We start from the raw sequence: 25,596 nt of genomic DNA, 5'->3' as shown, positions 1-25,596 counted from the left end.
ACCTGAGCCGAAGGCAGTCGCTTAACCAACTGAGCCACCCAGGCGCCAAAATTATTTTATTTTTATTATGTTAGTCACCATGCAGTAGTTCATTAGTTTTTGATATATTGTTCCATGAATCATTGTTTGCATATAACACCCAAGTGCTCATTGTAATAGTGCCCTCTTCAATACCCATCCCCCCACCCCCCTCCCCTCTGAAACCCTCAGTCTGTTTCCCGGGTCCCAAATTTTCTGAGTGGATTATTCGGAGGCAGTCAAGATAGATCAGTCTCCCTTGCGGGTCCGGGGGGAATGCTGGACGTTTTATAGTTTGCTGCCCTCTAGTGGCACAGAAGTGATGAGTCTCCTCTTTCACGTAGCATCTCGCTCTCGGGAGGACGTGTGGGACAGAACAGAGGGCCATACCCGGTCTCTGCTGAGGGCATTCCCAGGCTCGTGGAGGCCACTGACTTTTCACCGAATCAGGGTCTGAGGGTAACAATCCACACCTTGGGCTGTACAAGGGGGCCGACGTACCGACCCTTACCTAACTCGGCTGCCCAGCCAAAGCGGTCAGGTGGCCTCCAAGCTGAGCCTCCGGAGCCTTCGGCAGTCTTTGACGACTAGAGTCGCTTTCCTTTTGAATGGCGGAACTGGTAAGCACAAAATGAGATGTTTCAGCTGGCCTTCCTCCTACCTCTGCCTCCCTTATCCACTCAGTGATGGCTCTCTTCTTCAGTCTCTCCTTTCCCAACCTCTCATGCAATTCTGCTTTGCCTCCTTTTTGGGCTGAATTGTGTCCCCTCAAAATTGGTTTGTGGAAGCCCTAACCCCCAGTTCTTCAACACATGAATGTATTTGGAGACAGGGCCTTGGAAGAGGTGGTTGAGTTAATGGGGCCATTCTTAGAAACCTTCTTAGAAAAATCAGCTTCTCCTCTCATGGGTTCTTTTCCCTGACATTCTTCAGACTTAACGTGAACTCCACAACAGAGAGCCCCGGGAGGTGTTGGTCTGGGTCCCCCCACCTTTCGAGCCTGCCCCTTCTGTCTCTGCTGCAGGTCTCCTGATCCCAGATGGCACTCCCTGCACCGAAGTGGCTGTTGTCCTGTTCAGATCATCATTTCTTCTTTCTCACCATTAGGGTGAGCCCTCACCCAATCTGACTGGTGTCCCCATCAGAAGAGGAAAGTTGGCTACAGATGTGTATAAAGACCACGTGAGGACACAGCGAGAAGGAGGCCATCTGCCAGCCAAGGAGAGGCCTCAGGAGACACTGAGCCTGCTGACACCTTGATTTTGGACTTCCAGCCTCCAGAGCTGTGAGAGCATAACTTTCCATTGTTGAAGTCCATGTCTGTGGTGTTTTCTTGTTGGCAGCCCTAGCAAACGATATAACCCTAACATAATACTTATTTCTACAGGGCAGTGGTTGCATTTTGAGTTTTTTTTTTTTTTTTTTTAATTTAGGGGGAGAGAGAGAGAGATTGAGAGAGAGAGAAAGAGGGAGAGTGGGCGAGCGCGGAAGAGGGGCAGAGGGAGAGGGAGGGAGAGAGAATCTCAAGCAGACTCCCTGCTGAGTGTCAAGTCCAATGCAGGGCTCAATCTCATGACCCTGAGATCATGACCTGAGCTGAAATCAAGAGTTGGACGCTTAACTGACTGAGCCACCCAGGTGCCCCAACATTTTGAGGTTTTCAGGGATATAAACACACCCACTCCCTCCTGGGCCCCGCCACAGTTTCTCTATCTGTCCAGAGGATCCTTAAGATAAACATAGAGCAGTTTTCCTTTAATTGCATTTAATCTTCATGGTAATCCATTTTATAGATGAAAACATTCCTAGAAGTTAACTTGGGTCACCCAGGTAGTGGGGACAGTCAGGATTCAGACTCAGTTGTGCCTCCGAGTGCCACCTCCCCCTCCGTGGTTCGGAGCAGCTGGCCGGCCCCGGAAGGTCATGGGCAGGGATCTGGAAGGAGGTGGCTGGCAAACTGCAAGAATGTTGCTCATTCGCCCTGCTGATCCTTGCAAATAGTGGTCTGGTTTCTCCCTTAATCCATTGAGAAAAAGCTCCATTCCGCTGAAAAACTCTCCAATATACTCCACGAGGCAGGATGTAACTGACACATCCCCGTACCACCCTCCTCTTGAAAGTCCTCTTGAGTTAGTACACCTGTCTGAACTGACAGAAACAATGGGAGCTTGTGGACATTCTGGTCTTGGTCAACAGTGACTCCTAACCACACTGTTATTCTTTCAAAATAAATTTTATTAGTGGCACATGGAATTTAAAGTTAAGCAATTTCTTTCCAGTGAGAAGGTAAGACCTGACAGACTAAAAAATTGTCACAGCAGAAATACCATTTCCAGTGTAAAGCGAGATGAATAGGAATAGTTTCCACCAAGGAAATGACTTTTTTTCATGATGCTGACCATGTTGTACACATGCCCCCTGCAGTCGGGGGGGCCCACAGCCCTGGACATCGGGAGGGTGCAGTAGATCACAGTGCATCCCCACGGGATGGGCGCGCTAGTTATAGTAGGGACGGAGAGATCATGAGCCCCCTTACTCGGCATGAGCACCAGGAGGGCCTGCAGTAGGCGGAAGCTGGTGGGAAAATGCTACGCCAGCAGACTCAGGTGGGAGCTCTGCAGTCTCCATTAGACCCTTCACCTCCAGACTGGGGACTATGGGTTATCAGAGGCTACTTCTAAAGTATCTGGAAACATGTCCACATCAGTAAGTCAGAGGAGATCTGAACCTTCTTAGAAAAATCAGCTTCTCCTCTCATGGGTTCTTTTCCCTGACATTCTTCGGACTTAACGTGAACTCCACAACAGAGAGCCCCGGGAGGTGTTGGTCTGGGTCCCCCCACCTTTCGAGCCTGCCCCTTCTGTCTCTGCTGCAGGTCTCCTGATCCCAGATGGCACTCCCTGCACCGAAGTGGCTGTTGTCCTGTTCAGATCGTCATTTCTTCTTTCTAATCTAAGACACTGGGGACGACTCATAAGAAAGACTCAGGACCTGGTCATCTGCACTGGTCTTATTTTGACCTTAATAGCGTTTCTCTCGGCACTTCAGATCCTCCCCTCAACCAAACACTCAGATACTCATTGATCAAGGCGACAAAACGAGTGACAGACTGCAGAATTTTCCATTTCTAGATCTAATTGATTAAGCCAAGTCTCCACACCAGGAAACTGGACTTTCCCTCCAAGCTAGCATCTAGAACACAATCTTCAGGGTCCTAGGGCAGGTCAGTGATACTGGTCTCGTCGAGATCGATTCCAGAGTGCAGCTTGCCATCCTTGGCGGCTGCCCAGGGCATGGAGGTGGAGGTCCACTTCACTGCCCAGTCTCCTGCTTTGCTGACCAAGATGACGCCGCCTAAACCCTTCAGCTTTGACTTCATATAACCCAATGACATGTTGGCTGCCTCTTCCAATGTCTTTCCTGAAAACGAGGAAAGGTTGAGAAAAAACACACATTATAATGAAACGAATATGATGGGAAAATCAGTTGCAGTATGAACAACCCAAGTGAGTTAACAAAGACTTTGGGCAAATGATTTCTATGAACGCTTCAGAGAAGGATCCTCACCATAAAAGGCCCTCTTTGCACGAGATGATGCCTCGCATCAGCCTGAGCAGAGCTGCTTTCTCTCCCACACCCAGGCTCAAAGTCTCTCTACTGCCCCCGAGATGTCCAACATGGACAATAGCCTAAGTGCACTTCTTTCCAGATCCTAACAGGAGGTGGGAAGAAGTCAAAGGAGCGTTAACCTGAAAAGAACATCTGAAGCAAATGAGAAAGGGTTTCATATACTTTACAGCCTATTTATAAAGAGCTTCCATTCACTTGTCTTCAGACAGTATGAACTTGTTCTGTGTACCTTGTTCTACGTGGAAGAGAGTCAGTCTGGCCAGATTCACCTTCAGGATGCTCTCCCCATGCCCCGTTGTTGAAATGGCGCCAACGTCGTTGTCAGCATAACCTCCAGATCCTGCTCAAAAAAGGTGGACTGGTTCTGACTGAGCAGCAACAGTGAAGAAATGCAAACACGTATCAAGTCTAATGCTACATAAATGTTAAATCCCAAAGAGTGCCAAAGTGTGAACAAAGGTCAGTAGCTGTGACCTTGAGATGCAGAGGTGGAGTAGTGCGTGCCAGGTGATGACCCTGAAATCAGTGGTGGTTGGGGCGGAGGGGGTTGGCCGAGCTCTCACGGAGCAGCTCCTCCAGGACCGCTCCTCCTTTGCGAAGCCCATGTAGCCAGTCCCAGCCCCGCCACTGACCCACGCCCGGGAGCCAGAGGACCTACTTCAGTGTCAACACAAATGTTTCCACTTGTAGCAGCACCGCGTCGCTTTCGTGCCACTCAAATCTAGTAGCTGCCAACCTATATTCTCAGCTTTTTCTGTTTGTTAATTTGGGCCCATGCCTGGGAAGAGGCTTTGTGTATGTAACTCTTCGGGGCTAAGTCTGCAGATCCTGAAGCTGGGACTAGAGAGAAGAAAGAGACCCTTGGGGGCTCGCTGGGGGCCCCCTGAGCCTCCCCAAGTCATCACGGGAGCCACCTGCCTCGGAAAAGCCTCGCGCCTGCTGCTTACAGGCGCCCTCTCTAGGTGGTGCCCCCCCCCCCCCCCGCGCCCCCCAGGCTCCCAGAGTGGCCGGAAGAGGCGGGGAGTGAAGAGGAGAGGGCAACAGGTGCATGGCAGCGGAAGGGGCGGGGCAGCAGCCAGCCATGGGGCCTACCTATGCACGGGGTGTCCCCAACGCGGCCGACCATTTTATTAACGATGCCGCCCGTCGAGGTTGCATAGGCTACGTTTCCTTTGCAGTCCAAGGCAACGGCACCCACGGTTCCCAAGTCTCTGCCAAGAATAAAGAGAAAAGTGACAGACTGAGACGAGAGACACTGTCACAAGTAACATCGTAGCTGAACAGCACTTAAATCCCCGCGTTAGATGCTAATGGCAAATGGGACACGCTTCCATTCTAACACTCACGCCTCACATTAGCTTTTTATTCTGCAGGTCAGACAGATTGCCAGACATTCCTTTAGACCTCAGCTTTAAGAGCACATCCCATCCCAGTACCACTGTCCTCTAGCTGTGGGACTTAAAGTTTTCTTCTCTGTGCCTCATTCTCCCCACCTATAAAAGGGGGGTAAAAATGATTGAGTGCATTTCAAACGTTGTGTGCATACAAATCCCTTGGATCCCCGGGCCCACCCCAGAGATCCTGAGTTGGTGGGTACAGGGTGGGACCCAAGACCCTGCATTTCTCACAACCTCCCAGGTGATGCCAATGCTGCCTGTCACACCCCACTTTGCCTGTTTCCCGGGGCTTTCTGTAAAGATGAAATAAGCTATTGTTTTCCCTAACATATATTTTCAAGTAAAAGAACTGGAAGAAATTGTACAGCAGCTATAATAACCACCACCCAGATTCTATGATGAACTATATTTGAGGCACATGGTAAGTGCCAGGCACAGCAGTGAACGGACAAAGTCCCTTCTGTGCAGCTTGCACTTGGGGGCAGAGGGCAACAGGGCGATAAAAATTTGTTTTACGGAACAACAGTAAAAATGGTGACTCCAGCAGCATGGAGAGGGCTTTATACGGGGCCTCGCTGAAGGTGAGGGCAGCCCGCACAGTTTGCTGGGAAGCGGGAACATGGTTGTGAAGCTCATGGAATTTGGAGGTCACTGTGGTTGCAGAGAATAAAGCAAGGGAGAGAGGGTGGGGGGTCAGGGGACGGCCAGCAGCCAGACCATGGAGGCTCTGATGGGTGGGGGTGCTGTACACCCTGGTGACCCAGGACAGTCCTGATTTATCCCCATGTAACAGTTCCCCTTTCACTCTCAAAGTCAAGTTCTGATTTGAACACTAAATCATATGGTCCTCTGACGTATAGGTCCTGAGTGAGATGGGAAGACACTGCAGAACCTGAGCCAAGATGTGTCACTAGATGAGTTGTTTTAAAAATATCATTCTTACCCTACACCCACCCACCAGGATGGCTAAAATGAAGATGACTCGGTATTCCTTTGGAAAACCATCTGGCAGAATCTACCAACGCTGACTTGGCAGTCACACTCCTACATTTCTGCATTCTTCCAACAGGAATGCAGAGCTACGTTCACCAAAAAACATATACCAAAATGTTCACAGCAGGACTGTTTGTAATAACAGAAAACAAAGTGACATAAATGTCCACCAAAGGCAGAGTAGGTGGACTGAGATACAGTCATGGAACAGAATCATCTATTGCCGTGAAAATGAGCTACTGCGGTATGTGGCACATGGACGGATCTCAGAAATATAATGAGGGAAGAAGGCACCAAATAAAGCACATACTATGTTTCCACTTAAATAAAGTTCGAAAACTGGCAATAGTCGTCTACAGTGTTAGAAGCCAGGTAAGTGGTTGCCTTTACGGCAGGGCTGGGAATGGAAGGGAGCATGGTGGGGGGCATCGGGCGATGAGCGATTTCCCCACCTGGGGGCTGGCTCTATGGGTCCACTCTGTGAAAATTCATCAGAGGCAACATAAGACTTGTGCACTCCTGTATGTATGCCATACGTGTACAAAAAGTTTCTTTTAGAATAATCATTCTGGCAAATGTGTGTTGACCGAGGGAGACAAGAGTAGAACTAGAGACTGGTCAGGAGGCTTGAAGAGTCGCTGGCCTCCGTTAGGGTGCTCCTGGGACGAAAAGAAGTGGCCTCGGCTTGGGACATTCTGAAAGCAGAGCTGACAGACTGTAGGGGAGCTGGGTATGAGAGAGATTATGGGCGGCTCTAAGGCTTTGGTTTCCAGAATGGAAAAGGTACAGGAACCATTCATTGAAATGTAGACTATTAGGAATAGGTTTTTTTTTTTTTTAAGATTTTATTTATTGATTTCAGAGAGAGAGACAGCGTGAGAGGGAACACAAGCAGGGGAGTGGGAGAGGGAGAAGCAGGCTTCTGGACAAGCAGGGAGCCTGATGTGGGGCTCGATCCCAGGACCCTGAGATCATGACCTGCACCAAAGGCAGACGCTTAACGACTGAGCCACCCAGGAATAGGTTTTTTGTTGTTTTTTGGTTTTGTTGGTGGGTGTGGAGCAAGGCTGGTGGGGAAATCCGGGGTTCCGTTTTGGACACAAGCTTGAGGTACCTGTTGGGCATCACATGGAGAGAACAAATTGCAGCTAGATATGGGCCGGCATTCAGCGGGGCTAGAAAGAGAAATTTGGCATCCTGTTTGGCAGAAAACCCTATCTTCCAGCATTCACAAAAATCAACTCCAGAGGGGCGCCTGGGTGGCTCAGTCGTTAGGCGTCTGTCTTCGGCTCAGGTCATGATCCCAGGGTCCTGGGATCGAGCCCCGCATGGGGCTCCCTGCTCCGCGGGAAGCCTGCTTCTCCCTCTCCCACTCCCCGTGCTTGTGTTCTCTCTCTCACTGTGTCTGTCTCCATCAAATAAATAAATAAAATCTTAAAAAAAAAAAAATCAACTCCAGAGAGTTCAAGGCCTGAATATAAAACATAAAACAAAATTCTTCAGGAAAATCTAGGTGACTACAGATGTCTCGGGGGGGGGGGGGGGGTACCTTCTACGTTTCTAGTCCTACAAGCTATACAAGAGAGGTAGACTGAGTATTTGATTATAAAAAAGTAAAAACCTGTGTATGGCAAAAATACCATAAGCAAAGTAAAAGCAAGACTAAAAACAACAGATTTGGGATTTTTTTTTTTTAAACAGAGCAGACAGCCTTAAGACTGAGAAGAAGGGACATAACAATGAAAGAGCAAAAATGATCATAGGACAAAAATAGGCAAATTCATAGAAACAAATGGCCCACCAACAAACGCCAAATGCTCAAACTTGTTGACAGCCAGGGAATACAACTTAGAGTGACAGCCTTTCCCTCCTCACGTCAGATGAGGGCAGGCACTCCCAGGCTCTGCTGGGGGCAGGCCCACCCCCAACACTCGTAAGGCGTGGAGGCAAGCTGCAAATATAAATGGCGGCCCATACGCCATCTATTTACTTTTGAGAAGCTGTAGATACGTTCTTTTCTCTTAGAGTGATGAATATGTCTTTAAATAAATATTGTAAAGCCACGGTTTTTACATGCCCGAAAGTGGACAAACTACCAATGACAACTTAATTATTATTGTGCCCATCTGGGTCCTTTGTGGATCAGCTATTGATGGCTGGAAACAAACACACACACACCCACACCCACCCACCCACCCACCCACCTTATAAATTATTAAGTGTTTACTCCACAAGGTTGATTTTCCTGCTTTCATCTCAGGAAGCAGTATGCTCTTTTAATCGTAGGTCCATACAACATGTGTTCTCTTGACAAACTGCCACATAAGACAGATCTTTTTGAGTCCGTGTAGTTCTTAGCAGGTTTTTTATTAATTTTAATTTGGAGAAGCTTCCCTCTGCTGAGGCAGCAGCAACTGGAATGTTCAACAGATTTCTTAAGGCAATCCTTAGATTTGGAAAGAACTCTTGATTTGAACATTACCACACTCAGATGCTACCAGCACCGCGGGATACATTTTTGTAACGGAAGACACTATTACATACTTTAACTTGATCCTACAAGTCACGATCGCTCCCTGTAGCCATTTATACCATCTCTTCGGCAGCACCCAGATCCAGCAGAGTATCTTCAGCTCTTTCACATTTCACGGCTGGCGTATTACAAAGAAGACTGAAAGTAGCGGTTGTGTTGTTTGATTTTCTGCAAGTCTCTCTTCAAATGGCACTATGCTCTGATATATGACAGACAGACAGCCTCTACGGGAGCTGATCTGGGGATTATTTGTACATGAATCTTCTCCTTCAAGTTAGGCAAGAATTTTTGTTGCCTTCTTTCAGGTTCCTTTTATTTTACTGGAATTTTCTTTTCTTTCTTCCTTCCTTCTTTTCTTTCTTTGAGAGAGAGAGTGCGAGAGAGCGTAAGCGGGGGGGAGGGACAGAGGGAGAGGGAGAATGCCAGTAGGCTCCACACCCAGTGTGGAACCCCACGTGGGGCTCAAATCTCATGGCCCTGAAATGCTATTCTTCTTGCACATTTCACATGCAGTATGATTTTGTTTCTCTAAACTTAATATATTTTCAATCCTTTTAAAAGTGAAATAGCCAAAAATATTTTTTTAAAGCTTTTACTAAGCTTATCAATAGAAATTAACAATTCACACTAAGGGACTGTAGGTAGCATCAATTCAAAATTAATTTCACTGTCAAAGTCCATAATTCACTCTTTGAGAATCTTCTGTGGTTTCATGGAATTCTTTATCTAAATTCAATGTAATTACTTTAATAGCACTGAGTTGGTCATTCCCACCATCTGTCTGAGATTTGCTCTAAGGTCAGACAGGAGTTTGAACACGCTGTTCCATTTGGGGCCTATCTAGAGAATCCCCCATTGGACCCTCTACTGCCACACAGCGGGGGCACAGCTCCTAGAAACAGATTCAAACTGTGTCAAATGGAATACTTTTGGACTCTTGGCCAAACTTCATGCTTATGTATCTTCTATTTACCAACCACGTTCACTCCATTATCACAGGCTTGCCTTTGACAGTCTTTTATTTTATTTTTTATTTTTTTTTAAAGATTTTATTTATTTATTTGAGACAGAGAGAATGAGAGAGACAGAGAGCTCACGAGAGGGGGTAGGGTCAGAGGGAGAAGCAGGCTCCCTGCCGAGCAGGGAGCCCGATGCGGGACTCGATCCAGGGACTCTAGGATCATGACCTGAGCCGAAGGCAGCCGCTTAACCAACTGAGCCACCCAGGCACCCTATTTTATTTTTTTTAGCTTTATTTGAGAGAAAGAGAAAGTGTGCGTGTGCAAGCAAGGTAGGGGGAGGGGCAGAGAGAGAGAATCTCAAGCAGATTCTGCACTGAGCATGGAGCCTGACAAGGGGCTTGATCTCACAGCCCTGAGATCATGACCTGAGTCAAAATCAAGAGTTGGTCGCTTAACTGACTGAGCTACCCAGGTGCCTCATTGCCTTCGACAGTCTTTTAAATTCATGCCTAAGATGAAAAGTTGTCCCCACTTCTCTAAATTCAAAACACTTACTTCAAAAAGCAGGTGAGTCAGACTTTGTTTTTCTTCTCAGGGTAGTACAGCCATACATATAATAAATGTTAGTTGCTTGACATGTCTTCTGACCATGGTACCTTCTAGTTGAACTGAATATTTTGTTAAAAACATTTTATGTATTTGATTTCATCTCTTGCTTATTACCCACTAAATTAATCTGTCTAAATTCTCTATGCTAGATAGTGATTATTAGTTTCATTATTTTTGTCTTAATTACATGTATTATTGAATTTTGAAATAATTTTTATGAAGCCTAGAAATGTCCCACTGTGTTTTGTAAACACGGTGCTGATGATGGAGTGCCATGAAAAGCCTCATTAGGCCTGGCTAAATACCGGACACACTGTATTATTCTTTCAAGAACATTACATCCCTGTTTCATATCATCTTTTTCTTTTTCCGCTGTTATCAGCTGCCTGTTCCCCCAATCCTACCGACTGCACGTGTCCTTTTGGTGTGTGATTCTTCGTGATGAGCAATTAACTCTTCCTGTAGTAAAGAACGGGAAATCGCGGGGATTTCATTGGAACTGTTCAAATTGAGGTTGTGGCAAGAATAATATTCTTACTAATTTTCACTGTTCTGACAGGTAATTAAATCTTCATTGGACCAAGAATTTGGAATGTCCTGCTTGTGAACGTTAGGTGGATCTTCCTGGAAGAAGACTGCTTACTTTACTGTTTTGTTTTCTAAAATGTGCGTAGGCTATGTCCTGGAAGATTATTTTCCTTCTTTTTTCCTCTCAGCTTTCTGTTTTCTTTTGTGAGCTCCACTTTTGTATTCTTTTTCTATCAAAATCTTGACTTAACATGCATTTTCAATAATCTAGGGATTAAAAAGATGTAATCGTCTTGAAAGTGCACAAAATTAGGATATATTTTCATAAAAAAATGAAGAGCAAATATAACTGAATAAATATAAATGAGTTACAGATATAACTTTAAAAAGTTGTGTTTTCCTAAAATATACCAAATTATCTATTAATATTAAAGTCAAAACATGAATTATAATTAGTGAATATAACATCTTAAAATAAAATTCCTTAAAAGCTAAAAATTTTAACATATCTTAACAAACAAAACCAATCCTAACTAACATTCAGTGTCCATTTAGTTGCCAACATAAAGAGCTGGTTCTTCACGCAGGTTCTGTCTAGACCCACACTGTCCAGTAGGGCGGACATGAGCTACCTGCACCACTGGCCACAGGAAGCGTGGGCAACCCCCCTGGGAGGGTGGTGGAGGTATGCTACAAGCATAGCATATGGGTCAGAGTTTGAAGATTTAGTGTGAAACAAGAATGTAAAATATCTCAAGTAATTTCTTATATTGATTACCTGCTGAAGTGATAAAATTTTAGATGTACTGGGTGAAATATATTAATTTCACATGTGTGTGTGTATATATGTGTGTGTGTATATATATATATATATGTATATATATTTTTTTTTTTGAGAGAGAGAGAGACAGTGTGTGAGTGGGGGTGGGGAGGGGCAGAGGGAGAGAATCTCAAGCGGACTCTGCACTGAGCATGGAGCCTGACGTGGGCCTCGATCTCATGAGCATGAGATCATGACCTGAGCCAAAATCAAGAGTCAGACGCTTAACTGACTGAGCCACCCAGGCACCCCTACCTGTCTCTTTTTACATTTTTAATGTGGCTACTAGAAAATTTTAAATCCATATGCAGCTCTTGTCTTTCTGTTGGACAGTGCTGGTCTAGACCTACATATATACACTTTTAAGAGTAATGGGCATCAGTCCTCATGTGCAAGTCTTGCAGATATTGTACTAATCCATGAATCCCGCCAGAACCACAGCACAGAACATGTAAGGAGGCAAGAAAATGGATACCTGGCACTACTGGGAAACAACTACTTTGTTACGTAAGAATTCATTTGACAAGTAATTAATTTGTCTTTGTCTCTTACCTAAGTCCTTCTGCTGTTCAATTCTTCCCCCCACTCCGAAGCAGTGTCCATTTCCGATATCAGCAGTAGCACAATCCACAAATCTTTAGATTTAGGTGGCCTTCGCTTCCAAGACATAGAGCAAGAGATGCAGAGAAGCATTTCCCTGGGGGCTGAATGGTGTTAATCACAAGAGTGGATGATGAGGGTTATGGGTCCTACTATGCCACTGCTGAGTGACAGAGGTGCCCCAGGTGTCTGTAATAAGCCAACTGTTTTGTGTGTTTGTGATATGGGGGGTCCTCTGAAGTGCAGGACCCAGGACGGAGCCCCTCTCGCTTATATCTAAGGGTAATACTGGCTGGTCGAGATCTGTGCTGTTGCAGAATTTTTGGAAAGCGATGTGACAACATCTGTTAAAAGACCCAAGAACCATCGATAAAGCAGCCCCATTCTGGTGACTCTAGCCTACAGGTACAATAGCACACTTGGTAAGGTTATCAGAAGTACCAGTACATGGCCAATTTTGTGAAACAGATTCTTAAGCTGGGGACACATCAGAATTACCTGGGCAACTTTTTCCTGATACACCTGCCTGGCCTCTTCACCTCAGATCTATTAAATTAGATTAAATTATTAAATTAAATCTATTAAATTAGATTCTTTAAGAAGAGGACCAGACAATAGTTTGAAAAAGCTCCCTAGGTGATATTAAAGTATACTGCTGGTTAAAAATGACAAATCTTAAAGAGTACGCAGAGTTAATAGATTATATTCCATTATAAACTCCCAGGCCATATCTAAATTCTATTTTTCAAATTTTGCTTTGAATAAGGGGGCTTTTCTTTGGGATTTTGAACTCTGTAACACAGAAAATCGTAATTCAGAACAAATGATTAATTCAAACTTATAAGAACTGTTCTGATTCCTCTGTACTAGGACAGCAGGCTCAAGTAACTTCAGAGGGTTCACTAGGTCACAGACAACCTGTTTTGTCTGCTTTTAAGATAACAAACTGATCAAGAGACATCTGACAGTTAATCCACTAACACAAGGCACTCTATGATTGGAGAAGGAACTCTTGGCCAAATCTGAGTTGTTATTATAGGAGTAATAAATGAGGCTAAATGTAAGAATCAAAAGAGCAGTTTTTCCATGATGTAGTGTCAATTATTTTGTACAAAAATGGAAACTACCAAGTGATTCTTGACTTATTTAAGAAATGTAGGTAATCAGATATTTGTCACACTTCCACGCCTGAGTAAGTCCCCAAACTGCGAGGCACAGAAGACACTTACTGTTGACAGTCTAACTTCAGAGCACCTTTCTCATGCTTCTCTTTTTCCAGACGTTTTATGTTTCTTTCTGTCACCAGCTGCTCTTTAGGAATCGTGGGGACCCCCATGACTGCTGCAAATTTCGCTGCACCTTGATCAGTCAGAAAGCAGTGAGCTGTCTTGAGCCAGAAAGAAACAGAAACATGGTTAGTTTTTTGAAATAGTTAAAAAATCTTTTTAACTGTTCTGTGTGGATATAATTACCTCTCTCTGGGTATAGAGCCTCAAAAATGCAGATTCCACTGGCTTGCTTTTCCTCGAATGTTGAACAAAGCCTGGCACTCTGAGATCTTGTATTTTCAAAAAACCCCCAAAGTGATGGAATATTACTAGAAAGGTACTTATGTATGATCTTATGTTTGTTTATTTATTTATTTTAAAGATTTTATTTATTTATTTGACAGAGAGAGACACAGCAAGAGCAGGAACACAAACAGGAGGAGTGGGAGAGAGAGAAGGAGGCCTCCTGCAGAGCAGGGAGCCCGATGTGGGACTCGATCCCAGGACCCTGGGATCATGACCTGAGCCGAAGGCAGACGCCCAATGACTGAGCCACCCAGGCGCCCTGATCTTAAGTTTAGAGAACATAATTCATCTTTATTTTACACATACTATTAAACAGTTGGTCTGTTCAATTTGTATCTGTTATGTCATCCATGTTGAGAGAAGACTGAAGAAAATACAAGAAGACAAGATGAAAACAAAGTAATCACTGGACAAGGGATTACTAGTCAAATTCCACTGTCAACAGAGTCAGAGTCTCGGCTTATTTGAGAAATTTAAGTAGCATTGCTTCTGTTCTTTTATAGGGTTTTAGGAGAACAGTGCTCACAAGTATTTCCCTACAGTTAGACCACTTTTAGTTGCTAGAGTACAGTGGTAACAATTTCTTACAAAAAGGATGCTTTTGTCACATACCTTTTCCATAACAAGCCGTGCAAGTTTAATGGGATTTGCTATACAGCGGACTGCAGACACAGCTCCTGCAGACAGGTCTTTTCCATTCATGATACTGGCATCCATTTCAACATCACCATTTACATTCAAGACAGATCCACAACCTAAAGCCAAAGAGAAGTTGAAAAGCAAGAATTAAGAACTTCGAGATGGCTCCCAAGTTTCCTCTAAGCTGCCGACTTTAATTCATCCTCTACTCCACTGCCAGAGAAACATGTTTGGAAACCCACATCTGGCTTGGCATCCCATGACCTACAAAATAAAAAGTATGAAACACTTCCCGATCTGGCTTCTGATCTCCTTTACCAGCTGTATCCTCCCCGCCTCCTCCCTGGTTGCATTTTACTGAAATATTAGGTTTCCATGAAAGTACGATAAGTTCCCATTGCTCTGTCCCCTTGTGCATGCTGCCCTCTTTACCACCACCACCCTTCCTCCAACTTCTTTTGCCTAGCTAATGCCTGTAAGGCTAGCTATGCTTCACCTCTTTGGGCCTGTTTCCTCATCTGTAAAATGGGATAAGAACAAAGCTTGAGAATATTTAAAGGATTATAAAACTGTCCAGTATCTAACAAGGTAAAATTCACAATGTTTGGTATCCAATAAGAAACTTCCAGGCACACAAAGAAACAAGAAAATATGACCCATAACAAGGAGGGAAAAAACCTTACTCAATAGTAACAGATCATAAATGACAGAATTAGTAGACAAGGATGTTAATAAAACAGCTGTTATAACTATATTCTATATGTACCAGAACATGGAGGAAAACATAAAAAGGACCCAAACAGAACTTCTAGAGATGGAAAAAAAAAAGTCTTAAGTGGAAAACATACAGAAAATAAAACAAGGTTAGACAGTGCAGCAGAAAAGATTAATGAACATGAAGATGTAGCAATAGAAACTATCCAAAATGAAAAATAAAAAAGGATAAAAAACCCAAAAGTAAAAGAGATCATTGAGCTCAGGGACAATTTCAAGCAACCCAATCTATGTGTAATTGGAATCTCTAAAAGGAGAGGTGAGACAAGAGGGACAACAAAATATTTAAGGAAAAATGGATAATAAATTTTCACATTTGATTAAAACTACAAATTTACAGATCTGAGAAGCTCAATAAACTCCAAGCAAAAGAAACATGAAGAAAATTACATGCAAGGACATCATGATCAAACAGCTTGGTGCTAATGAGACAGAAAATCTTAAAAGTAGCCAGAGAGACATGCATTAGGAAGAGAGGAAACAATGAGAATATGTTTCTTGTCAGAAATGATACAATCCAGAAGACAGTGGAGCAATGTCTTTAAAGCCCTGAAGTTAAAAACAACAACAACAAAACACACACACAAAAACAGCCTGTCAAGTCGGAGGTCAATATACAGTGAAAGTATCTTTCAAACACTGAAAACAAAGCCTTTTTCAGATACACAAGAGCTGAACGAAATCACCAATAGCAGATGCGAAATACAAGAAATGTTAAAGGAAGTCTCTCAGGAAGAATGAAAAGGACAGTGGACCGCAGTCATAAGCCACACGAAGGAAAAGCACTGGAAATGGCTAGTATATGGATAAGCAGAAATACCTTTTCCCTTTATTTTAACAATATCTTTAAAATATAACCATTTAGGGGAGACTGGCTGGTTCAGTTGGTTAAAAGTCCAACTCTTGATTTTGGCTCAGGTCATGATCTCAGGGTCGTGAGTTCAAACCCCACGTAGGGCTCCATACTCAGGAGGGTCTGCTTGAGATTCTTTCCCTTTCCCTCTCCCTTTGCCCCTCCCCCTGCTCTCTCTCTCATATAAATAAATCTTAAAAAAAAAAAAAGATTCTCTCTCTCCCTCTCCCTTTGCCCCTCTCCTCACACTCAATCTCTCTCTCTCTCAAAAAAAAAAAATATATGTATGTATATGTGTGTATGTATATACATATATAACTGTTTAAGGGAAAAATAGAACAATGTATTGGGTAATTTATAACATACACAGAAGTAAAATACATGACAGCAATAGCACAAAGGCTAGGAAAGGGGAAACAAGTATACCATTACAAGGTTCTGAGGTTATTCATGGAGTACAATATTACTTAAAGGTAAACTGTGGCAAGTGAGAGATATATACTATAAACTCTAAAATAACCCTTAAAAAGAAGTAGTCTAGGTACTAGGCCAACAAAAGAGGTAAGAAGGAATCATAAACAACACTCAATTATCCCAAAAGATGACAGAAAAAGAGGAAAAAAGAAACAATGAATGGATTGGACAAATAGAAGACAAATAGCAAGATGACAGACTTATAGCTGACCATATCAATAATCACATTAAATGTAAATGGCGTCAACACCCCAATAAAAAGCAGAGATGGTCAGATTGTATAAAAAGGTAAGATACAACTATGTGCTACCTAAAAGAAATCCACTTTAAATATAAAGATACAAACAGGTTAAAAATAAAAGAATGGAAAAGTTATACCATGCTAAAATGAATTAAATGAAAGCAGGAGCAGCTATATTAACATCGGGCAAAGTAGACTTCAGAACAAGGAACGTTAAATAATAATGACATTACATAATGATAAAGGGGTCAGTTCACACAGAAGACAGCAATCTATGTACCTAACAACAATTTCTAAATATATGAAGCAAAACTGATAGAAGTCAAAGGAGAAATAGAGAAATTCACAAATAAAATTAAAGATTTCAACACTCTCTCATTAATCAGTAGAAATAGACAGAAAATGAAGGTATAGAAGATCTGAACAACATTATCTACTAACTTGACCTTATTGAGATTTATTTTTTTTTAAGTTTTATTTATTTGACAGAGAGAGACATAGTGAAAGAGGGAACACAAGCAGAGGGAGTGGGAGAGGGAGAAGCAGGCTTCCCGTCGAGCAGGGAGCCTGATGCGGGGCTCGATCCCAGGACTGTGGGATCATGACCTGAGCTGAAGGCAGACGCTTAACGACTGAGCCACCCAGGCGCCCCAACCTTATTAAGATTTATAGAACTTTCCATACAACAATAGCAGAGTACATATTCTTTTTAAATACAAATTGGATATTTACCAAGAGAGACCATATTCTGGGCCAAAACCCAAACCTTACAAAGTTCAAAAGAATGTAAATCACACAGTATATCCTTCGATTGTAACAGAATTAAAATAAAAGTCAGAGAGATATTTGGCAAATCCATACATATTTGGAAATTATCGCACTTCTAAATAACCCATGGTTCAATGAGGAAGTCACAAATGAAATTATAACATGTTTTGAACAGAATGAAAATGAGAAGACAACATGTGAAAACTTGTAGGATGCAATCAAAGCAGGGCTTAGAGGAAAATTTAAAGTACTAAATGCGTGTATTAGGAAAGACAGGTCTCAAATTAATGATCTAAAAATAATAGTAAATTATTCCTAAAGTAAGTTGAAGAAAGGAAATAATACAGATATATCAATGAAATTCAGAAGAGAAAAACAGTAAAAGAAAAAACAATAAAAAAATCCACAAAACCCTCCTAAAACCAAAAGTTACTGTTCTTTGAAAACACACACACACACAAAAAACCCCCCCAAAATTCCCCCCAAACCAAACTTGATAAACTCTAGCTAGACAACCAAGAAAAAAAGACAGAAATTCAAATATCAAGAATGAAAGATGGGACCGCTCTACAGACCTTATAGACATTAAAAAAATTAAATAAAGTATATTATAAATAACTCTTAAACCAATAAATTCAACATTTTTTTTTTTTTAAAAGATTTATCTTAGGGGCGCCTGGGTGGCTCAGTCGGTTAAGTGGCTGCCTTTGGCTCAGGTTCATGATCTCAGGGTCCTGGGACTGAGCCCCACGTCAGGCTCCCTGCTGTGTGGGGAGTCTGCTTCTCCCTCTCCCTCTGCTGCTCCCCCTGCTTGTGCTTGCTCTCTTGTGCACACTCTCAAATCAATAAATAAAATCTTAAAAAAAAGATTTATTTTATTTAGAGAGAGATCTCACGTGCGTGAGAGAGCACAAGCAAGGGGAGAGCAGCAGAGGGAGAGGAAGAGAAACACAAGCAGATTCTGTGGTGAGCATGGAGCCCGAAGAAGGGCTTGATCTCAGGACCCTGAGATCAGACCTGAGCCAAAACCAAGAGTCAGATGCTCAACCAACTGTACCACCCAGGTGCCACTATAAATTCAACATATTTTTTTAAAAAAGATTTAATTAATTAATTAATTAATAGGTCAGAAGCACAAGTAACAACCTGGATTTACAGTTGGCATCTGAAGTGGAGGGTAGTCTCGTGGGACTGAGCCCTTCACCTGTGGCGTCTTTTTTTTTTAAGATTTTATTTATTTATTTGAGAGAGAGAAAAAGAGAGAGAGCGCACACACGCATAAGCAGAGGGAGGGGTAGAGGGAGAAGGAGACTCCCTGCCGAGCAGGAACCTTGATGCGGGACTTGGTCCCTGGACCCTGGGATCATGACCTGAGCTGAAGGCAGATGCTTAAGCGACTGAGCCACCCAGGCGCCCTCACCTGTGGAATCTGATGATACCTCCATGTAGACAGTGTCAGAAATGAGCTAAATTGTAGCTAAATGATGCTAAATTCCTACACCAGCTGGTGTAGGAAAAGTGCTTGGTGTGGGAAAATCTACACAGGCACTGGAACTGGGTTCAGAATCTTCAGACAAAGGCAATCCAGTGGAACAAAGATCAGTCTTTACAACAAACAGGGCTCAAACAACTGGACATCCATATGCAAAAAAACCCAAATCTAGACACAGACCATACACCCTTCATAGAATTAACTCAAAATGGATCACACACCTAAATGTAAAACGCAAAACTATAAAACTCCTAGAAGATAACATAGGAGAAAATCCAGATGACCTTGGGATTGGCTTTTTAGATACCACACCAAAGGCATGCTGCATGAAAGAAAAAATTGTTATGCTGGACGTCATTAAAACAAAAAATTTCTGCCATATGAAAGACACTGTCAAGAGAATGAGAAGATAAGCCACAGACTGGGAAAATGTATTCATTAAAAGACACATCTGATAGGGGACTGCTATTCAAAATATACAAAGAACTCTTAAAACTCAACAATAAGAAAACAAACAATCTGATTAAAAAATGAGACAAAGAAAGAAAAAACAACAACAACAACAAAAAAATGAGACAAAGACCCGAACAGACATCTTACCAAAGAAGACCTACAGATGGCAAGTATGAAAAAGATAAATTGTATTTTTATATCCGCAACAAAGGTTCGTAACTCTAATCGTAATAAGTAACATTTACAATAGCATCAAAAGACGTAAAATAATTAAGTATACATCTAGCAAAATATGTATAAGATAGTGCATGCTAAAAACTACAAAACACTCATGAGAGAAATCAAAGATTTAAACAAATGGAAGTATTGGATGGAAAGGCTCAGTACTGCTCAGATTTCAATTCACCAAACTGCTCTATAGAGTTAATACAGTCCTAATCAAAATTCTAGCAGGATTTTTTTTGGTAGAAATTGACAAGGTGATTCTCAAATTGGTGGGAAGGACAAAGGGGACTAAGACAGCCAAAACAGTTACACAAACATGCACACAAAGAGCTGCAAGACTCTTACTACCTGATTTTTTTTTTTTTTTAAGATTTTATTTATTTATTTGACAGAGAGAGACACAGTGAGAGAGGGAACACAGCAGGGGGAGTGGGAGAGGGAGAAGCAGGCTTCCTGCCGAGCAGGGAGCCCGATGCGGGGCTCGATCCCAGACGCTGGGATCATGACCTGAGCCGAAGGCAGACGCTTAACCGACTGAGCCACCAGATGCCCCAGCCTAGGCAGATAGTTCTTAAGCTGTGACACTAAAAGCACTAAAAAATTGGATTCCTACAAAATTAAGAACTTTTGTTCTTTGAAAGACACTGTTAAGAGAAAGAAAAGACAAGCTACAGACCAAAAGAAAATATTTGCAAATCACATATCTGATAAAAGACCAACATCTAGAATATATGAAGAATTCTTAAAACTCAGTAATAATAATAAAAAACACAATACAGAAATTGACAAAATACTTGAAAAGATATTAAAATAAACATTTGCTGCTAGGGAAAAGCAAATTAACACTAGAATGAGATCCCACCACACACCTGTTAGAATGGCTAAAATACAAAATACCGACAACACCAAGTGCTGGTGAGGATATGGAGTGACTAGAACCTTCATACACTGCTGGTGGGAAGGGAAAGTGGGAGTCACTGTGGAAAACAGTTTGGCAATTTCAAGTAAAGTTAAATATATGCTTGCCCTATGACCAGCAATCCCACACCGTGGTATTCACCCAAGAGAAAGAAAAACTTATGTTCACACAAAAACCTGTATGCAATTGTTAACAGTGATTTGTAATGGCCCCAAATTGGCCATGTCCTTTGGTTGGTAAATGACCAAGACGTATTATATTCATACAATGGAATGCTACTTAACAGTAGAAATGGACGGACTATTAATAGTTGTGTCGACATGGACGGCCCTCCAATGCATTACGGTAAATGAAGAATCCAGACTCGAAAAGCTACAGATTGTGTGATTCTACTCTTCTCCCTCAATGTGCTGCAGAGCAGACGCCTGGCACAGTAGAAGCGAGTCACTTAGAAGTGAGTCACTCGGGTGCCTGGGTGGTTCAGTTGGTTGGGCGACTGCCTTTGGCTCAGGTCATGATCCCAGGATCCTGGGATCGAGTGCTGCATTGGGCTCCCTGCTCTGCGGCGAGCCTGCTTCTCCCTCTCCCACTCCCCCTGCTTGTGTTCCCTCTCTGGCTGTGTCTCTCTCTGTCAAATAAATGAATAAAATCTTTAAAAAAAAAAAAAAAAAAAAGAAGTGAGTCACTCTACCAGGCTCTGGTATAGAGCAAAGACGAGAACTAGCCACTCCAGTTCTGAATCCATACTCCCCAGTTCAGGCAGATGACTGATCCCAGTAGCTTAGAGAGGGTGGGGGACCAGAAGACCTGTTCCAAATCAAGGTCCTTTGTGAATAAGAGGGTGTTTGTCAGCCAGAGGATCAAAACTGCTAGTGGCGTGTAATTGAACAAGTCTCCCACTGAAACAGCAGGCCATTCCTTCTGCTGGCAAGGGGGAGCGTCTGCTAACTTCTGGCTCAACCAACAGCCATAACAATGCACTTAGGCCTCATCCTATGGTCAGCCTGACTTATGAAATTTTGCATAAGTGTTAAAGAGTGCTTAGCAGAAGCAAGGGGCTGGAACAAATACTCAGTATTTCATGACTAATTGGTTCAGATTTCCTGAAACTCTTTTCTCTGACAGATGTTAGGTGGGTGGTATCATCCCAAGAAGTATTTTAATCCCCAGATTCTCGGTTCTCTATTTTAAAATCAGTGAGCATAAGAATTATACCTAACTCATAATGCAGATTAAATGAGTTAATCATGCAAATTTCTCAGACCATTGCTTGATACATAGGAGATAATCAGAGTAGTTACAATGATAATTACTCTAAAAAGGGATCAATTGAGAGGAGGAAGCCAAACACAAAAGAATACACTCCGCATGATTTCATTTATATGGAATTCTGGAGAACGCAAATTAATCTATAACGACAGAAGAAGAGCAGTGGATACCTGGTAGTGAGGATGAGGGTGGATTAAAATGCAAAGCGGCATGAAGGAACTTCTGGGTATGATGGAAATGTTTTAATTTTGTTTTTTTAAAAAGGATTTTATTTATTTATTTGACAGAGAGAGAGAGAGCACAGGTGGGGGAGGGGCAGGCAGAGGAAGAGGGAGAAGCAGAAGCATTGGCTCCCCGCTGAGCTGGGAGCCCCATGTGGGGCTCCATCCCAGCACCCTGGGATCATGACCTGAGCTGAAGGCAGACAACTGGCTGAGCCACCCAGGCGCCCGATGGAAATGTTTTAAATCTTGTGGTGTGGTTACACAGGTGTGTATATTTTTCAAAACTTAAAATTGGGTGCACTTTATAGTATATAGTCTACCCGCACAAAAAGATGTAATAAAGCCTCTCGGTATGTGAATTCTCGGAAGCAAGTTCAAGAAAAAAAGGTGAACTGATGGATTTAAAAATTCTTACAGTAACCCGGTCAACAGGTAAAAAGAGAAAAATTAAATCTTTTTAACATATTAAATTTTACTGAAAAGCTTACCAGATTCATTGGCACTTTAGATTCTGTTTGTGTAGGGGGATAAGCTTAACTTGATTTGGCATCAGTTACTAATTGCACTGCAAATATACCTGCGTTGAACTCAGGATGATCTTCCAGGAATGCCACAGCAACTTCCACAGCGTCAACTGCACTCCCTCCATCCGTCAGGATTTTGTAACCTGCCTCAGCAGCTTTGATGATGCCCTGGTGCACCTGCTCTTTCCGGTCCTTAGAGATACTGCTGGCTCCGCCACCATGGACCACGATGACGGGATTCATATCGACGGATCCTAAGTATCAGGAAGATGAAACTGTCACTTCGAACAGGCCCAAGAAGACCACCCTGGGCATAATCTCCTGGGGGAGATTCCACTGGAGACTAGGTCCAGTTTCTACCCCAGGAGGGAGGCAAGGTTTAGAGCCTCAAGAAATTTCCTGAGACCTAGGGGATGGGGGCGGAGGGCAGAGACAGCTTCGTTTGAACTTTGCACAAAATGCCCAGGGTGCCCCCTGGCCTCGCACATTCCTGGTTTCTCTCCCACCCCCACCTCAGGCATCTTTGGGCCTTCGGGTGGGGCTTCGGGGCCCAGTGCCCGTGCCCCCTCCCCACCGGCTGCCATCTGGCCTCAGTTTTCCAGAGAACCACAGTCTTTGCTGGGAAGGGGTGGGGACTGCCTTCAGGGCCCGAGCTCGAGCCCTACTCCTGGGCTCTTTCTGGTCTTGGGTTTCCCCTGGGATGGTCCCTTTTCCAAGCCTGTAAGTCCTGGATATCTGAAGGCAGGTACCACATTGACTAGGCATCCAGGATTCCTGGTATTGGTCCGGGGACTGGACCATGTAGGGATAGTCCGGGACACTGGTAGAGCCTCTGGGAAGGAAATCAGGCTGCTGGGGGCCATCCAGCTTCAAAGCAAAATGACTAAATCCTCTAAAGCCAGATCTCAGTAGCATCTCAGAAGCCATTCTGGGGCTGTCAGAGTTTAGGGATGGGAGACAGCTGGGAATCATGAACGCCAGACAGGCCCCAAGGAAAAAGGGTATGAGGGTCTGAGGGTAACCACAATTCCAACCTCCTCATCCACTACTGCAGTGGGAGGAAACGCTGGCCTCAGGATAATTCCTGGTGGGCTAAGACAGGCCCTATCCAACAGGCCCAGAGGGCTGCAGACCGAGGGGCAGGTGCTCTGGTGTGAACTGCGCATGCACTTGCCAGCGACACCCAGCATCTAGGCTCCTTGGGATCGTCCCGTCCAGGCCGTGTAGGGACAGACTGGGCCACAGACACGGACTTCGGGGGTCACCCCGCGCTGCAGAGGTCCAGGTCCCCCTCCCTGCCCCCCAAAAAGAGATGCGCCACATCTCACTGGAATCCCTCTGCCCTGACATTCTTGGGCAGTGCCAGTTCGTCGGCGCCCCCCGCCCCCGTCCCCCACCACCGGGCAGGGCGCTTTCCCGGTCTCCGGCAGCTGCTCCGGCGGCGCCGTCGACTTACCGAGGACGCCGCGGGAGGCAGACGCCGGGGCTTCAGGCTGGGCCGAGCCGCCCGGCCGGCCTCCGAACCTGCGCGGTGCAGCGCCGGGGCGAGCCTGTCCCGGGAACCGCTGGGCTCGCAACCGCTCCGCGGACAACGGCTTCGCGCTTGCGCACGAGGGCGGGGCTGGCGCGCAGCTCAGTTACCGTAAAGCCCCGACCCGGGCCCGCCGCGCAGCATCTCTCGCCTTTGCGGGCGTCTCCGCTCCGGCTCGACCCCAGCAGGCTGGCTCCCGGCACGGGGACAATGTTGGCCCTCCACTCACCCGAGCTTCCTGGTGAAAGGGGGAACCTCCACTTCCTCCTTATGAGGCTGGGGGCGGGGTGTTGGTGTTGGTGGCGAAATACGTGATGTGCCAAGGTTTTGTAACTGACAGTTGAAAAGCAATGCAGTGGGCACTGATACCCTTCCTCTGCTCGAAATGTTTCTCAGTCTTGTTATTCGTTTAAATTCAGATCGCTTCCTTCTAATCGTCTCTCTCCTTAACCTTTTGTAAAGAACGGAAAGATAAACTATAATTCGTATGGTTCTGTGCCGGAGGTGCTCTGAAGAGTCTGAAACCCTAGGCGGATTCCCTCCTCTGAGCTTCCAGGAGCCCAGCTCTAAATTCCTTAAACCACATGTGCCCTTAGTTTTTTTGTTGTTGTTGACACATTTTCTTCAACCTGCTCCAGAGAGTTCCCTTAAGGCTCTGACCCCCTGGATGACTTAACCAATCATCTGTATCCGCCCCCCTCTTCTCGTTGCCATAGCATCCTTCCAATAGAAGGAGTTTACATTTCTATCCATAAGACAACTGTATGATACTAGATTAGCGGAATGAACCAAAGGATACATTATTCTAATATGCAAAGTAGCCTTTTGAATTATAATTTTATTTCCATTAATTTGCTTTAAACTTTTTATTGGTTGGATGAGCCAATGTCAAAGATAAATTTTCACTTTGTCCAACAAATAGCACCACACAGCCTCCCCAATTTAAGATACTCATAATGTAGTGATTCTGATAAAGCAGGCAGTTAGTTAAGAGCTGGAGACAAAGGTGGTGATAAATAGATGACACATTAGAAGCCTGACTGTGGCTTTTTTTTTTTAATTTAAATTCAATTAGCCAACATATAGTATATCATTAGTTTTTGGTGTTGTGTTCAGTGATTTATTAGTTGCGTATAACACCCAGTACTCATCACATCACGTGCCCTCCGTAATATCCCTGACCCAGTTACCCCATCCCCGCACCCACCTCCCTTTCCACAACGCTCGGTTTGTTTCCTGGAGTCAAAGAGTCTCTCAAGGTTTGGCTCCCTTTCTGATTGTGGCTTTTAACACTCTCCTCTTCAACCTCTGCCCCAGGGTAACCCATAGCTTCATTGTAATATATTTACATTGTGGTTTCACCCCTCCCACTCCACCATCCCACGCTCCCTGGAGGAAGATGGCCATGACAATTCAGGCAAGAACATTGTAGGGCCAAAAACTCCCCCTCCTAACCAGTAGGAGTCCCTTAGATGACTGGAAACATCCTCAGTGGGAGATCTCCCTAGCTATGACCCATTACTTCTACAAACATAGAAAGAAAAGA

General features: G+C 44.0%; 1 protein-coding gene across 1 annotated transcript; it reads right to left on the bottom strand.

Annotated features, from left to right (window-relative positions):
- Window positions 1-2,246: 2,246 nt before the first annotated feature.
- ASRGL1 (asparaginase and isoaspartyl peptidase 1) lies at window positions 2,247-24,125 on the bottom strand. Its single transcript, XM_035013004.1, has 7 exons — window positions 23,976-24,125; window positions 22,573-22,773; window positions 14,277-14,419; window positions 13,320-13,477; window positions 4,741-4,859; window positions 3,878-3,988; window positions 2,247-3,438 (listed from the first exon to the last, which is right to left on the bottom strand). Exons 2-7 carry the CDS (start codon window positions 22,760-22,762, stop codon window positions 3,233-3,235), a joined length of 927 nt encoding a protein of 308 aa, XP_034868895.1. The 5' UTR covers window positions 22,763-22,773; window positions 23,976-24,125; the 3' UTR covers window positions 2,247-3,232.
- Between the last annotated feature and the right edge of the window lie 1,471 nt (window positions 24,126-25,596).

The sequence above is a fragment of the Mirounga leonina genome, unplaced genomic scaffold, assembly GCF_011800145.1.
Source record: "Mirounga leonina isolate KUSES-001 unplaced genomic scaffold, KU_Mleo_1.0 Mir_166, whole genome shotgun sequence".
Classification (NCBI taxonomy): Eukaryota; Metazoa; Chordata; class Mammalia; order Carnivora; family Phocidae; genus Mirounga; species Mirounga leonina.
The sequence above is the reverse complement of the archived record's forward strand: the minus strand, read 5'-3'. Positions and strand labels throughout refer to the sequence as shown.

Excerpts from the sequence above, each read along its gene's own strand:
- ASRGL1 (XM_035013004.1), bottom strand. The coding sequence starts at position 22,762 with ATGAATCCCGTCATCGTGGTCCATGGTGGCGGAGCCAGCAGTATCTCT. Across the intron at positions 14,420-22,572 it reads TCATCCTGAGTTCAACGCAG|GTTGTGGATCTGTCTTGAAT; the intron begins GTATATTTGCAG and ends CTTTGGCTTTAG. Across the intron at positions 13,478-14,276 it reads CACGGCTTGTTATGGAAAAG|ACAGCTCACTGCTTTCTGAC; the intron begins GTATGTGACAAA and ends TTCTGGCTCAAG.